This window comes from Silene latifolia, chromosome Y (genome assembly GCF_048544455.1).
Source record: "Silene latifolia isolate original U9 population chromosome Y, ASM4854445v1, whole genome shotgun sequence".
Taxonomy (NCBI): Eukaryota; Viridiplantae; Streptophyta; class Magnoliopsida; order Caryophyllales; family Caryophyllaceae; genus Silene; species Silene latifolia.
Genome location: NC_133538.1, coordinates 202,091,476 through 202,108,865, shown reverse-complemented (window position 1 = coordinate 202,108,865; position 17,390 = coordinate 202,091,476). Strand labels below are relative to the sequence as shown.

Below are 17,390 nucleotides of genomic sequence, written 5' to 3'. Positions count from 1 at the left end.
GTTGGCGAGGGGTTCTTTACACGGTGTTTCTGTATGTCGGGTTTTCGGTAATTGGTTTTGTTCGTGATTGTTGTTACTAGGGCGTGAGGTTGTGAGTGGTAGGGGACGGCTAGTCTGGTGGTTAGTGGTTGTCGGGATACATCGTGGTGCGGGCTAGGAGGTGGAGGCTGTGTGGTGGTGCTAGGTGGTCGGTGATGTCGTGTATGAAGAGTGTAAGGGGTGAGGTACACGGGATAAAACCGTATAGGAGGTGTGTTTGGGGTGTTGCGGATAACGTGGTTTGATTAGTGGGTTTACAATAGTTTTAATTGTTTATATAATTAGAGACGGGTTTTGAGTCGGGTTGGTTAAAATGGAAAACTGCTATATCGGGGAAGTTTCCATTTAAGGAAACTTTCCATGTTAGGAAGTTTCTATTTTTAGTAACCTTCTATTTTGGGAACGGGAATAGTTAAGTAATCCCTTATCATTTATTTATCTTTCAGAGGGCGAATTTGTTGTGGAATATTATTGAGCATCTGTCCATTTGACTACAGTACTGAGGTAGGGGAATACACTGTTTGAGTTCTTACGATTATAAGGAGTTGGCATGTTCGGTGATTTTATGACATATCTGTTTATCTTATTTATCTCGCTGAGCATTATTGTTTCATATTGATGGGGCATATTCTGCACCGCTGACCAAGTCAACACATTGAGCAAGGTCAAGGGTATTCACAGCAAAGTCAACAACTTAGACAGTCTAGCCGGTGAAGCCCATCTACTTTCACACCTAGGTCTCGGCCAGACAACTAGCCAAAATGGACACGATCCGCGTACTCATATCCAAGACCCTCGGCGAGCCTGCCACAGGTCCATCGGCCGAGGGTATAACGGTCTTTTCACCTGATAGCCACTTGGCCACTACGTGACAAAAGGCGAAAGCCTATAAATACTCCTCAACCTTCATTGAGGAAAGGATCCATAAATTGACCTAATAACCACTATTCATCTGGTAATATCTTGCTTATCTCTCTACAATACACTCTTAGCCAAGTTACAACAACTTCTCTCTAAGTTTACTGACTTGAGCGTCGGAGTGAGTACGCTCGGCCAAAGCCGAGCCCTCAGTTTGTTCATCGTTTTAGGAGACCGCAAGGAGGATTCAAGCAAGGACATCATTCTACTAGCTACGAGTGGTAACAAATATCTGCTCTGGAATTACACCCGGAACACATATATTTTATACGTTTCTTATGCATTGAAGTTGGAGTTGGAGGAGATGAGATTATCGTGATTAAGGCCCAGGCGGGTTCTGCAGGACTTGCCCTGGTGTCCTCAGCTACGAGCTGGTATATCGACGACGGTCGATTTGTATAGTCTGCCGGGGATCGGTATGGTCAATTCGGGATGTGTGTGATGGAGTTGAGATTGGAGGATCATATCATTGCATTCTTTATTATATCGTATTACCTACTCAACCTCGCGGTTGACCCCGTGTATTCGTGTACGCCCGTGATGATCCATTTCTTGGGAGGGGAGCAGATTGACAGTTGTTGAGACATATGGAGCCGGGGAGAGAGCATGGATCACGACTTAGAGCTAGCCCACTTTTATTTCAGTTTAGCTATCGACATTATTTTCGGTTTTGGGACATGTTCCATTTGAGTTGTAAACATTTATAACTTTCAACTTTAAGTACTGTTTATTTTTCCTTTGTTATCTACTGCCTCGGGTTTCCGAGATGGTAACACCTTTCTTTATCTGAGGAGTCCTAGTCCAGGCCCTTAAATAAATGGGGGTGTTACAAATTCTATTAGTATAATTAGAGAAAAAAAGCCTTAATAAATTGTTAATTTATTTCCTATTTCTAATAGGAAAATTGTAAAATAATTAAGTAATTCTCATTTCTAATAGGAAAAATATATTCTTAATTGTAATAGAAAAATTGTAAATAATTAATTATCTCCTAATTCTAATGCTAATAGTATAATTAGAAAAAAATCTCCTAATTATAATAGAAAAATTGTTAAATAACTAATTATCTCCTAATTCTAATGTTAATAGTATAATTAGAAAAAAAAGCCTCCTTTAGTTATATATACTAGATTTAATACCCGTGCGATGCACAGGCCTATTGTAATATCCTATGATCTATGAAATGATAATAGTCGCGGTACTTATAAACCTAGGAAATGAAGATAGATAGAAGATGATTTCTTTAAGCATTGTCAGTTGTCACCCATAAGGCCATAACTCAACCTAATCAAACACTTAGTTGAGTAGGATTGTAAAAACCAAAAACACACTCTTTTAAACGTCAATTCATTTGAAACTAAGTATATATGTATGAGTACCTTACTCCACCATGACTTTATCCGATAATTTTTAAATAAAAATTGGATCAGTCGCGCAAAATTTCAAATGGTTTTAATTTTGGGTTTTCCTTAGGAACCACATATGTTAAATATTGTATTTGATACTCATACCTGTCCAATAACGAACTAACTCTCCAACTAAAACGAAGTGTTCTACAATATTTTGTTTTATTATGTTTGTAGTTATATCAAATGACAAGATCATCTCTATAGTAACAATATAGAGAGGGTAATTTGAAAATAATACAGTGGCAAAACCATCATAATGATATGTTTGATCTTATGATTAAGTCTGAATCATGATTGGTTTCATGCCTACGTACACTTCCATTTCAATTGTCTTTTTTAGCTATCACAATAAACATTAAACTTTGTCTATGTTTTGCTTTACAATATCATTATACAATATCATATCTGAATCTAAAAAGTATCTAACGAACGGATGCTCATTGAGTGTTGATACGTTCATCCTATCAACAAAACAAAAGAAGTGTGTTAGCAAAGACATTATGTATATTGCAACGTTAAGTATCATAAGGTAAAACTAAATATTTACAAACAAATTAACAATATACTGTATATAATAAGCCAATAAGGAAGGGAAATATATCATACGGAGTAGCTTAGAAATTAATAAGCATTCACACACACACACACACACACACACATACATATATATATATATATATATAAATATATATATATATATATATATATATATATATATATATATATATATATATATATATATATATATAGAGGCAAGATCCGGTGAGTCCACCCATATATTTGAGTCCCATGAGTCCACTTATGTATCACGCACTATACATAACACTATCACGAATAATGAAAACTATTATTATAATGAAAACAGTTAGTTGAATTGTTCTAACGACTTGTTTACATGGTACCTGATGATTTGCACGATTATAACAAAAGCAACATTGTAAGCAAGGGTGAACACGAGAATGAAAGTAAATTGAAGAAAAAAGCTATTCAAGTGTTTCAAGTTTAATCGTAAAAATAAAAAGACGGACAAGTTGAACATTCGATTCATGGTTTTTTTTATGGTTATAAGACAATTGTCTCCAAGAAAGCAAAGTGTGCAGAGTACAAAATAGAAACATTACAAACCAACCTGGAAAAAAAATGAACTGAAGTTGGACAACATATTTTATGAAATGAGTCTAAAACAGAAATAATTACTGCTAATTGTCCCAGCATAGCCATAAAGATTATCAAGATACGAATACTAGTGAAACATTGTCCAAGACGCATATCAAAATCTGGTGTGTCTCTAATGAGGGGAAGATCCACTTAAACCTCGTATCGTATCAGGAGCATCCGATAAAGCCAACCAGCAACACTATCTGAATAGGGTCATACAACCTTCCTTACAATGAATATCATTCTAAGAAATTTACTCCAGGTCCAAATACAACATAAACAAATGGGTAAACCAAGATTAAATGAGTATATATAAATCTATTAGAATACTAACAAAGATGACAAGTAGTCTTGTGTAAGGCGACTTTACACAAAGATCATGTAAAACGGATCCATACCACAAGAAAATCATGCTATATTAGTGTGAAGTGAAATTTAGATGATGAAAGGCGGAGTGAAAGGCGAAGTTAGGTTCAGTGGTGTGATATTGTATAGTATAACCCGTGATATTGTTTAGTACAACCAGTGATATTGTTTATTGTAAGGTGTGATATTGTTTTGTATAACTTGTGATACTCTTTTACTGGACTCACAAACTAAGATACAGTATCACAGGTTATACTAAACAATATCACAGCTCAGACTTTAAAAAAAAACTTTTTCTTTATCCATAATTTTTTTTTATTCATAAAAAAAATCGTGATATTTTTGTGTAGAGCGTGTGATACATAGGTGGACTCACCGGACTCAAAAAGATAGGGTGGACTCATGTGATCCTAATTCTATATATATATATATATATATAGGAATGTGATCATGTAAGTATGACTCATATATTTGAGGATTGAGGATTAATACAAGCCGTCAGATCTAAGAGATCCAACGTCCATTACTGTGCGCGGATCATTAAGGGCAAAATTGTCATTTTGCGCGTGCATATATATATACTCCTTTCCACAGTAAACTCCTTTCATTCTCTCAGAAATCACTTCTCCCTCTTCCTTCTCTCTTCTCTTACTCTTTCTTCCTTGGATTCCCCAAATTTTATGCGCTTTCTTTTGTTATTTCTAGGTTTTCAGTCAAAATCTCAACCATTCTTCTATTTCTAATCAATTATCATACTATTTCAATCATAATCGCGATGTCAGGTACGTTATTGTTGTTAATTTCAGATTTATTATCTCTTTAATTTGTAATTTCAGCTTTAAATCACATGTTATTTTTGTTTTTCGTACATATATTTCGAATTCATAGTCATCTTACTGCGTTTGTAATAATTTTCTGTCTAGATTTTCAATTTCATCTAGTTTTATTGTTATTTCAGCTTTATTTGATCTTTTCCGATTTTGTTTGCCCTAATTTTAATTTATGTGTATTTTTATTCTTATTTTCATTTACTTTTATTGTTATTTCGGCTTTATTTGATGTTTTCCGATTTTCTTACAAAAGATGATTGTTGTGATATGAATTCTCAAATATAGCGGCCAGATGATGGTTGATATGTATACGATCAGTGATATTGTTTTAAAGACTATGTGATATTGTTTTACAGACTGTGTGATATTGACAATTTTGTGGATTTGAGTTTTCAATGAATATATTGGTTCAAATACATGTTATTTTTCAATGATATTGACAATTTGTAATATATTTAGTAATTTTTCCCGATCTATGTTCAATTCACCTTCTGTTCTGATTTTTTGTTCTCGATTCGTAATTTTGATGAGATTGATTCATACTGTCTTGTTATTTGATTGTGATTTTAATTTATTGCACTTTGTTCGAGTTTTGTTGTCATGCAAACCTAATTTACATGTGTAGTATTTTGTTTCAAATCGTTTTAAATTTGTGTCACATTGATTTACATATGTTTTACATTGTTACTCTTTAATGTTAGCTAGTAGTAGGGATTCTTTTACATGTGTAGTATCTTGAACTCGCATGTTACAATGTTTTGATTGGTTGGAAGCTGTATACAAATGGTACTGTGCTACAAATGTCATTGTGCCCAAGGCTTTCTTATATGATGCACTGCTTACATGCCTTCTTTCTCACTGACTACCTATTTCTTTTGTTGTCCAGGTTATAGAATGGTGGCTGAATGTGCTCATAAAGCCTTGTTGGTCAAGGTTCTTCACAATAAACAAGATGTTGGTATTGATTGATGCCATCCTATAAGGAATATGCCTTCATTTTCTTTCCAACATGAAAGTCCTAATGTTTTTTGATAGAGGACCTTCTTTACAAATAGTTTTGGGATAGTTGCTGATCTTGATCTGTTAACAATTATGACTTGTGTACTTCATTGGTGATGCAAAGGCTGATAAATTACTAATGAATCAACATGTGATTGGAATTCATTTATGCTGGTGAATGTCATGTCTGTTGTGGTTATTTGATTATGAATTTAATGTACAGAGGACCTAATTGCATAGAAGATGTTGAAGATCATGGACATCAGATCGAAATAAGACCAGTACGATACAAGACCGTTTGCATCATAAGAATAGAGTTAGCGGTAGAAGAAGCAATTAGAATGACAACTACATATGTTGGACAAAAAATGTAATTGGAAGTACATGGATGTAATGATGGTAGAACTTATTTCATTCGTTACTCAATCCTCAATTATTTAAATGTAGGTGAATATTATTGTATCTCAAGATTACAAAAGTAGTTATGGCTAAACAATTTCTTTTGGCTCTGATATAATTCTTGGTAAAGTGTGATATTGTTTCAAATATCATCTAATATTTTACTTTAATGGTTGTGATATTGTTTCTCATGTAACAAAAGCGGATAGGGATTTAAAAATCCTTTTTACTTCAATATTGTTTTGTATATAGTGTGATATTGTTTTAGATACGATGTGGTATTTTATTTTCTTGGTTGTGATATTGTTTCACAGTAGCATAAAATTGGAGAATCCTTTTAAAATACTTTTAATCGTGATATTGTTTTGTATACAAAATGATATTGTTTATAAGTACATGTGATATTGTATAACAATATCAATCAAAGGGTATTGTCTACAATTAAGTGCGATGTGATGATATTATTTCAGAAGAATGGTGATATTGTTTCAAATGAAGTGTGATATTGTTTACAATAACTTGTGATATTGTAAAATACAAAAGGCAAATCTTGGTAACATTATATTATTGATTCTGAGGTTTTATGATATTGTTAACCAAAAATGGAGAAAGAATACAAATTGTTGATTGCCATTTGGAATTACATCTAAGCATAAAAGAATTTGTACATGTGAGTAAAAATGAGTAAAAAAAGACGATTTTGCTAAGTTGATGATGTAATATAGACTTTCTCAGCATGCAGACAAGCTCTTAATCAACATCCGCAAGTGAAGAAATCTGCAAAAAAAAAAAAAAAAAAATAAAGAACAAAAACATAATGTCAGGAGTAAAATTAACACATTAATAACAAAACTGTGATATTGTTTCTAAAGACTTGTGGTATTTTATTTTAATGGTTCTGATACTGTTTCACAGTATCACAAAATTGGAGAGTCATTTAAAGCACTTGTGAAATAGTGATATTGTTTTGTATAAGGTGTGATATTGTTTCACAATATCACAAAAGTAAAATATAAGTAACAAATATGTTCGTTAAATCTTTTTACAAGAATTTGTGATCGGGAAAAAAAGGGCCTAGTAATGTAGTAAAGCTTAAAGTGAAAGGTAGAGATTGGTGGAGACCTGAATTGGGAATCACTCTCATCCCGAGTCATCCTGTAAACAAAATCCAAAAACAAAAACAAAAGCAAACCTACAAAGACTCCCACAAGGCATCATTATTTCATCAAAAGCAAAGTTATTGTGATGTTGCGTAATTACTAGTACTATTACACTTGTAGAGACAACGCTAGCCATAAGTGATCAAAAGTTGCTTCAGTTTATGCCATTCCATTTATAAGCGAAATTGAACTTTCTTTCAGTAAAACTTTCAAGTCAAATCAATAGAATCCATAACTTGCTAAACCATCACCATTTCACTACCACAATCACTACAATAATTTACATCCATATACTCAATCAACATAATTAAACTAATTGTTTGGCTGTATGCACATGATATCAAGACTAATGGCTTGGCTGTATGCACACAATCATCTCACACGAGATGTTGAATCGCTGTTTACATCCGTATATTCCATCGACATAACAAAACTGTTCACCTTGTTACACTTCAAAAATCTTAATCCAATAATATAAAACAAAAACTCCAAGTAAATTATTCATAATCATCTATAACTCGAGCGAATCTGAATAGAAATCCAGAAACAAAGATAAGATAAGTACACTCAAGTTTGCACAAAGCGATTCACTTTGTTGATCCTAAATTTCACAATCGAAAAATATTAAACCCTAATTTTCGGGATTGAAACAAAAAACATCTAATTAACAACTATAACTACAATAGATGATAGTAATTGGTTCAATTATATGAAAAAAATGAAAATTAATAATTTTTAGTAATAATTTGTATACCTAATTTGAGCAAAAACGAATCAAAATCTTAAAATAATTGCACAATTTCCCATAATTATACCTAGTTTTTGATTATATCACAAATTCAAAACAATAATACAACATTTATTAAATAATTACTCGATTTTAACAATTATTTCACTAAAATATACCTAAATTCAAAAATTCGAGAGCATTAAGGCAAAAATTGTACCTGAACTCCGCTCAAAACGCAATTATCATGAAGAATGATCGGTATTGCTTAAGTGATTTTGATTGATTCGCAATCTAATCCCTCGTTCCCTTCGTTTTTGATTCGATTTTAGAGAGAGAAAGTGTAGATTGAAAATATAATCTTACGCGTTTTTATTTATCAAGGCTGAGTGTTTGTTTTTTTTACCTTTAACAGCGACTGATATTGTTTAGAAGAACAAGTGATATTTCATTCGTTACTCAATCCTCAAATATTTAGGAGTTCTCACCGGATCCCGACTCTCTCTCTCTCTCTCTCTATATATATATATAGATTTAGGATCCGGTGAGAACGATCACTCGGTGCAAACGGTGAGAACGACCTATAATAATAGGATTTTATAACAGATTTTATACGGTCTTTCTACTTTTTCTATTTTTACCCGGTTCATATATATTTGTGAGATTTTTTCATTTCCTTCTCTCTCCTCTCATTTTTTTCGATTTAGTTCTTCTTCTCTCTACCTTTTTCCCCCAAATCACCATAAACCCTAATTTCTTCCCCAAATCATTTCATCATCAATTTCCGGTGCATTACTTGTTGATAACGATGAACGATTATCATTCGTCTGCCGTTTTCTCGTTCTAATTTCCTTAATCGCTCTATTTCTATGAATTTCTCAAGTAATTTGGTATGATTTGATCTTCAACTTTTAGTTGTTAATGTCTATTTCTTCGTTTTTTTTGTTTTATTAAGCTGAGTTATCCTTTAATAAGTTGAATCTAACTTCGTGGTTGTCTTTCGTAATCATTAATGCAGTTTACCTAATTTCTTCCCCAAATCAGTTGTTCGTCAATTTGCGGTGAATTAATTGTTGATAACGATGATCGTTTGTCATTAAATCTGCCGTTTTCTCGTTCTACTCTACTTAATCGCTCTATTTCTATAAACTTCGCAAGTATTTTGGTATGTTTTGATCTTCAACTTTTAGTTGTTAATGCCTATTTCTTCGATTATTTGTTTTATTAAAATGAATTATCCTTTGATAAGTCAATCTAACTTCGTTTGTCTTTCGAAATCATTAATGCGGGTTTATCTGCGTTACGGTTGAGATTCATTTAATTAGGTATTTGTTATTCTTTGTTGTGATTAATTTTAGGTATATTTTTGTTTATGTTCGGCTTATTCATTGATTTTATTTGATATTTACTACCGTTCGGTTGCATGCAGGTTTTTGTTCTGTTTCAATTTAAGAGCATCGTCGTCTTGGTGTATTCTCAACTAGGTATTATATTTTCCCTACTTTTTTTGTTCGATTTTTCATTTTTTTCCTCTTTTTTGCTGTGTTAGCATTCTAAGTTTAACATGATTGTAGTTTTGAAGTTTTTCTTTCTGAAATTTGTGTTGTTTACAACCTTTTTTTTTTGTTGAGCTAATTTTATGTGTGTTTTCCACGTTATGTCCTTGTGTTTACTTCAGAATTAAGTTTGTGTGTGCGTTATCTGCCTTTTTTATACGTTTTAATGGTTCCGTATCAGCTAGGTACGTCATAACTGTTATCAGTCACACTTTGTCAGTTCATAGGTACATTCATGTGGTTTGTTTGACTTACTGATATGTCCTACGTATTTGTGGCATTTTTGTATGCTTGGCATAAGTTTGTGTGTGCGTTATATGCCTTTTTTGACCTTTTGTATTATTTTATTTATTTGTTTTTGTTTTGTTGTGTGTTTCAGTTGGGGTTTTACACTTAATGAGTATTTTAGTGTGTATGTGCACTTTAATACTCGTTAATCACGTCTATTTAGCCCATACGTACGTTATTTTTGAGTTTAATAACAATGACTGCATCAGTGACCTTTTCAAGAGGGTGACCACATCTGCATTTGTTTTGCAATTTATTTATTTTTCCGCTGTAACGTATCTATGATGCCCTTGGTATGTAGGGCGAGTATTTTTTTCATGGATTGTTTGTGTGTTGATGTGAGTTTTGTTCATTTATGGGGTTATGTGCCAGTCAGGTACGTCAATACGGGTTATATGTACGTTGAATGAGTTGCTGGATACGTTTTTTAGTTTATGTTGTGTGTATCAATGTACCTATGCATATTGTTTCTGGAAACCTTTTTCATGGCTTATTTTTGTTTAGCTTGATCATTTTCAATGAGGCTACTATGTGCTTTGCACCGTGAGATATAGGTTCAGTTTATCACATATGTCCATACGCATTTGTTGTTGGTTAGGTACATTGATTACATTGACATCTACATTTTTTATGATTACAGGTGTCATTATGAAGAGAACACGTTCATAAACGTCGGCACTAGACGGAGCAGGGACAAGCAGACATGAAGAAGTCCCTGTCACAAGTATGCAACAAGCTGGATGTGATCCTTCTGAAGATTTTCCGGTATTGAAAACAAGGATGAGTCCTAGTGGTCTTCTAAATTTCATCAATAGTGGCCTCTCCGACAATCAAATCTCAGACATTTAAGAGATGGGCTTTGGCGGTATACTGTGCCTTAAAACGGATATACTTCCCGGGCAGTTAGCACACTGGCTTATCTCCGGATTTGATCCATTCACGTCTTCCCTATTAAACAACCAGCTGCCTATTCGGGATGAAGATGTTCATCTTGCCACGGGGTTACCTATGAGTGAGGTAGAAATAGTGCAAGCCACTCGTTTTGATCAGACCGAGGTGTTTGTAGAGATGGTTACTGCATGGAAGTCTCAGTTTGAGGGTGTTGACAAAGTTACCAACACCCACATATTGCATAAGATGGCTGAACAGAGACAAGGCGGGGATGATTTCAAGAGAAATTTTATCGTATATGTTGTGTCTGCGTTTCTTATGGGAATTAAGGGAAGTGTTCCAAGTGTGCGAATACTCAAGTGTTTGAGCGATGTCTCCTTGATTCCAAAACTGAGATGGTGCGATTTTACCCGAAGAAACTTAATTTCAAGTGTCGAACAGTGGAGAGATGAGAAGGAGAAGGAGGCCAATGGGAGCTGCAAGAAGATCTATAAAGGTCCTATAATGGTTTTAATTTTCATTTACCTCGATAGGATGGTTTTCAAGGCTAGATCAGTTAAGCGGGTGTTCCCAACATTATGTACATGGACGAAGGAAGCGATATCTTTGCGAATATCTAAAGAAAAAGGGAAGCTCATCGGCTTGGTTCTGGTTTCATTGATTCACGATTGGTAAAGCACCCGTTGCTTTGGTCCTGGGTATGTGGAGAGTCGTGGCGAAAAGACGATGTTGTGTCGAGGATAATGATATTGTTGGCAATGAAGAAGATGACGCGGTGACAACAATGGACGTGATGGGCATGATGCCAACGGATCACATGTCGATTCTTGCATTGAAACGCCGCAAGCACAAATAAAGCCCTTGCTCACTCGCATTTGAAATTTCGCAATTCCATTAATATCAGCGTATAATGCCGACTCTGCAGTTGTTTGTCACTGTCCGCCATGGCGACTCTCTACTAGGGAGTTTCCAGTTAACACCACCTATTGTACCTGAAGATGAGGTTGGGACAAAAGTGGATCGCGGACGGGGTGACCCAGTTGTTGGTGGCAATGACATGCGAACTGATGAATCTGCTGCTGCCCCGGGTTCAGGTGCAGATTCATGCACTGTTAAGGATACGTCTACTACAGAGGGTAGGTCAGCCTCCGAGGTTCATGGTGGTCGTGTTCCATCTACACCAGAAGGCAGCAATGACGACCCTTGTTGGAACGATCCTACCTTTGTGGCAGCGGCCATCGCGTTGGGTAACGCGTTCAACAAGGATCCAGTGGATGTACCTGTACCAAAGAAAAGACGAGTTGCTCCCGAGTTCCCGACCTTCAACCTATTTCAATCTCAGGATAAATCGCAGCCAGCTGGTTCTCCGGACGGATGATAAAGTAAGGCCGCCTGTGTTGGTACTTATTTTAGTTTTGTTTGGTGAAGGTTTGATTGCGGCGTTTATGTTCTCAAGTGGTTAGAAGCTGGACGCAACCGAGATCTGTGGGAAGACAAAAGCAACTTCAAGGCGTTGGCTGGATTTAGGAAGGACGTCGCGCTCAAATTGTTACGTTGGTAGGAGAACAAGCGTAAGGTATTCAAAATAAATCTCATTTTTCATTTGTCTTTATCGTTAGTTTAAACTGATCACATCTGTTTACGTACAAGGTTTACATCGTTTTTTTCCTCATGTCTGATATGTAGGTTTACTAAAAGTCATGGGAGCGGCTTTGCGTTTGGCAGGATTATGGCAGGATTGTGGCTGACATGTAGGCTTAGTAAAAGTCATGTACATCTTATGGACTTTGTGATGGTGTAATTGGGGTTCTGTTGCATTGTATTAACTTCGTTTACGGTTATCTGTGTATCTGGTTATCTAAGTACAAGGCGTCTTTTGAAACGCCTTTGGTTCATGTTGTTTTCATTTGTGGCATCCCGTTGGATATGGAATCATGATAGTTTTGACAGTTTGTAATGGAAGGGCATCGCCCCTACTTTTTGTGGATAATATGTAGGATATGCATCCCATTCCTTTTGTTTGTGTTTAGACAAATGGTGGTGTCTACGTGGCAATGGGCTAGGAATTGGGCAACCTTTTTCACTACTAAGTACGCTCATCATGTATAACATGTGCAACAATCGTGTTAATATACACGCTCGTTTACTTTTGCACATAGACACAACATCAATTATGATAACATTATTAATAATATATACTTTCACAACCCACCAAAATCCTAATATTGTATGACATCTAATTATCTATTATCTGATGATTTCATTAGACACGATTGATTTCAATAGACACGATTGATATTGTATGACACTAAAAAAAAAATCACGAATCTTTGTTTATTAATATGTTACGCTGCGTTTTTTCACAAATAATACTAATATGTACGATTTTCATGTAAAACATGTGCAACAGTCGTGTTAATACTCACGCTTTTTGTCTCTTGCACATAGTTAGGAAATCATCAGTTATTGGAAAATAGCTGAAAGTTTACTTTTTACCAATTCACATATCAAAAAATGAGCAGATTCATTAGCTCTTAATATCTAGAATGCAAGCCTTCCATAACCTTTCACTTGTATATGTTAATACAAGTGTTTCCATTCACAATTCTAATAGATACATTTTCAGCCTTGCCAGATGCACATATAATCCATGTAGATACGCTAGTATCTTGTGATATACGAATAATAAAAAATAAAAGACATACATAGGAAAAAAAAGGATCAAAATAAAAAAATGTTCAAAAATCCCATATAACAGATCAAAAATGAAGTCTCAAATCCTCCCGCCATTATTCATTATATTTGGGTATGTGATCCGCAACTCTTTTTCGTTGTTCATTCCTGAAACGAAAAAATGCTATAAAACATTAACGGTTACAAATTTGATTAGATACAACAATACTATCCCTTAATGAAGTACCAACTAAACAAATTCAATCTGCACTAGTATTCTCTAACAATGAATGCACCAAAATTAATAGCGTACCTGTATCATGGAATCATACTCTCCCAGGACAATTCCGACTATCATGGAATCCCAATTCTCCGCAAGCATTGCATTTCCTGGCCGCTTTCTTCTGGTCTTTTGTAACTTTTTTCTTTTGGGACATCATTCTTTTTCCAGACCCTTTTGTTTTTGACTGAATAGGAGGTAAGACAACCACTTCCTTTGGTATTTTTGTTCCTAAGAGCATCTCGAGTTCCCTATTCTTCTTTCTCAGCCTATCACCCGTGTTACTACTACTACTACTACTACATTCTGTCGTACTGATTTGTGCGGTTATCTTGTCTTTAAAACCTTTCAAAATGCCCAGCAATTCATCAACATACTCAGGTTTTTGTTCAGCGAGCGTCACACACGAGAACACCTCGGACCATAAGGTACCAATTTTGTGCCGTCTAACATCTAATGAGTTACAATCTTCGATTAAAGTATGTGGCACATTATTACAAATCGGCTGACATGTTGCCAATTTGCTCCACCTACTTAATGAATCGATCCGGAACATTGTCAAGGCCTTGTTCTTTCAACACGTAAAGCGCATGACGGCACAAAATTCCATGTCTCTCGAACTTTTTACAGTGCGGTTCACTTTCATTTCGTCAGAGATAAAGTTAACATAGTAAACCTTGTCTTTTTCACGATCAATAATGGGGATCTTTGTCACTTTGGTAGTAACCCTAATATTTTAACACCACAGGTGAAACAAGCGACCACCCACTCGTTTTAAATTGAGAAAACATCACTGGGTGTAGAACTCGAAGCGTGTTTTTCCAAAGGGTGAGGCGTTTCTAGATCGGGGAAGGAGTTTTTGACTCGGCTATTAATTTGGATTGTTTCCATCGCTGAGCGTCCATAGCACTTTCATACCTCATAAGAAATTCAACCAAAGTTAAGTGTGGGTTCATGAAATTTCCGAAAAAGCTATTCTCGGATTCGACACTGACGTGGTTCTCATTAGTCCACCCATAAATAAATCCCGAAATATCTTTGGAATCCAATAAGCCCTTTTGTCAAACATGGTATCTAACCATTCATTGTCGGTCAGCCCGTATGAAGATATAATCGAGCACCACCGTTCCTCAAACTCGACGGTTCGATATCTTACGCCCAAACACGAGCACAACTCTTTCATGAAGTTAGTTTCTCGATATAGCGTAGTTCCGATCTTGTCTAGTAGTTTTTTCATGATATGCCACATGCAATATCTCTTGGCTGAGTTTTGTCCCGAACACTTTGTTTTAACCCCTGATCTTATGCCTCTATCTTGATCAGTAATTATGCACACAGGATACTTATTGCTCATTGCGCTCGAAAAATTCAAAAACAACCATACGAAATCCTCATCGTCTCTTTTCCTTATAAGTCCTGCTCCAAATGTCACGCATTTTTTGTGATGGTCAACCCCCGTGAAAGGTGCAAATATCATTTTATACGTGTTCATATTAAACGTCGTGTCAAAAGACGTCATATCACCAAAGAGACTGTAATTCTTTATAGATATAGGGTCAAACCAACAAACCTTAGATAGTCGACCACGATCGTCAACATCAAAATCAAAGTAGTACGAATTACACATGGCTTTTTTGTGCATGAAATTTTCAATCATCATTTGCGCGTCATACCCTTTAATAAATTTTTTCACATCCCTCCAAAATTTTTTGAAGTCCTCGAGTGATGCCCCTACATTTTGATACCCTTTCACGTACTCTTTGAACATCCTAAAGCTTTGCACAGGCCCCTTATTCACTTTAGAATTCTCAACAATCATGGTTTTATGTATAAGGGTTAATTCTCGTGACTCAGTCAAATGCACCACGGTGTTTGGTGTTGAGAGGAGGTGGGTGTGACCTTCATGAAAGTCAACAATCACATATTGTCCTTTTTCATTTCTTCGAAAAAAAATCTTTGCATTACATAAAATTCTAGTTCTCTGTCTCTTTTTTACCTTCCCTTTAAGCTTACTTTCTCCAGCCTTATTGCACACACAGTACTTAGTCATGACAACCCCATCTATGTTTCGTTGCGTCGACTTCCTCATTTTAAAACCAGAATTAGCAGCATAAGCATTATAGAATTCTAGCCCATCCTCTAGATTATCAAAGATCATACCCAAAACAGGCTTCAATTCTGGCGCACATACATGTATTCTTTCCTTCGGGGTTGTCTCGATGATTGGTGAGCCTGCATCTATGCACGCTACACAGTAGAACAGTATGGGTATAAGCAGCAAGTTCAAATAACTGATGCACAACAAATATAATTTTCAGGTACGCTTATTTAGTCAAAAGCACAAAATCAACTAGAAAACAAAAAACCACAGAAATTAACTCAGAAATTTGTGCCTGATCGCTGACATATCGTATTTTTCATTACTGAATACTTAACGTAGACGTCAAGATACACCAATCACGTCTTATAATTTCGTCACAGGCAGAAAGTCAAATGTTTATTATGACACGAATCGGTATATCCCTTATTTAAAATTCTAGATACGCTGCTGACAAAACACAAACGCATCAACTATACTAATATACATGCTTTTCATATACGCTGGTTTATAAAGGGCGGTTTCGTTATTCTACCAGGTACATTCTCCATATAAGGCAATTACATCAATTATACTAATATACATGCTATTGAACTAAACAGAATACTATATAGCGTGCATAAGAAATATGATCAGCAAGTGTAATAATCAACTCTAAAACAAACTGCATATCACATACACTAACCAGACCGGTAAGACAACTGTTCATATCCATCAGACTCATCAATTTATGATACCAATCAGGATAACGATACATGAGCAGCAATCGTAATAATTTGTCTACCTATGTTTAAATTAGTATGAATACACATCAAAATTATCAATAGATACATCAATCAGACGAGTTTATTGAAACGATTTATAAAAAAGGCTATCTCAACTGATTTGTAGATGTACATACCTAGATGAGATGATGACTGCACGATATCATTGCTAACAGCTGGAACAATCGCATCAGTATGTTCCCCCAAATCGCTAGAACCTTCAACATCCATAATTTTCTACGATTGAAATAATTCTGGAATGCCAATCGAAATCACAAAATCGATTGTTCATGCATCAATCACACCAAATCAATCAGAAAAATATTATATCAGTACATCAATTAGATGATCAACGCCATTGATTATGATCAATTTAAATCGATTTTGGCGGCTGTAGTTTGAGTGTTTTCGCGGAATTTCCTATGTTTTCGCGGAAATATTTGTTTAGATTTGGGGAAAAGTTTTGGAAAGTAGAGAGAAAAGAGATTTTTGGATTTTTGTCAAACTGTCGGGTTAGCCGCGTGTTAGGTTTTTTCGAAATATCCCGTGTTACTTTTTTGATTAAACTACTATTGTAGGTCGTTCTCACCGTTTGCACCGAGTGATCGTTCTCACCGGATCCTGCCTCTCTCTCTCTCTCTCTCTCTCTATATATATATATATATATATATATATATAGAGGCGGGATCCGGTGAGAACGTAGTAACTATCCCTTTTATTAATAATCACACACATCTCGTTATAAAAAAAACACGCACACTACCTCAAAATTAATCAACTCATCCTCATCCACCACTACGACCAACAGTCACCGGCGACCACCACAAGGCACACT

The 17,390-nt window shown here is 35.3% G+C and overlaps 1 protein-coding gene across 1 annotated transcript; it reads right to left on the bottom strand.

Moving 5' to 3' along the window:
• Positions 1-13,739: 13,739 nt before the first annotated feature.
• On the bottom strand, positions 13,740-16,786 carry LOC141629845 (protein FAR1-RELATED SEQUENCE 5-like). The gene is made up of 4 exons (XM_074442778.1): positions 16,693-16,786; positions 14,773-15,940; positions 14,370-14,421; positions 13,740-14,264 (listed from the first exon to the last, which is right to left on the bottom strand). The coding sequence occupies exons 1-4, from the start codon at positions 16,784-16,786 to the stop codon at positions 13,740-13,742; spliced, it is 1,839 nt and encodes a 612-aa protein (XP_074298879.1).
• Between the last annotated feature and the right edge of the window lie 604 nt (positions 16,787-17,390).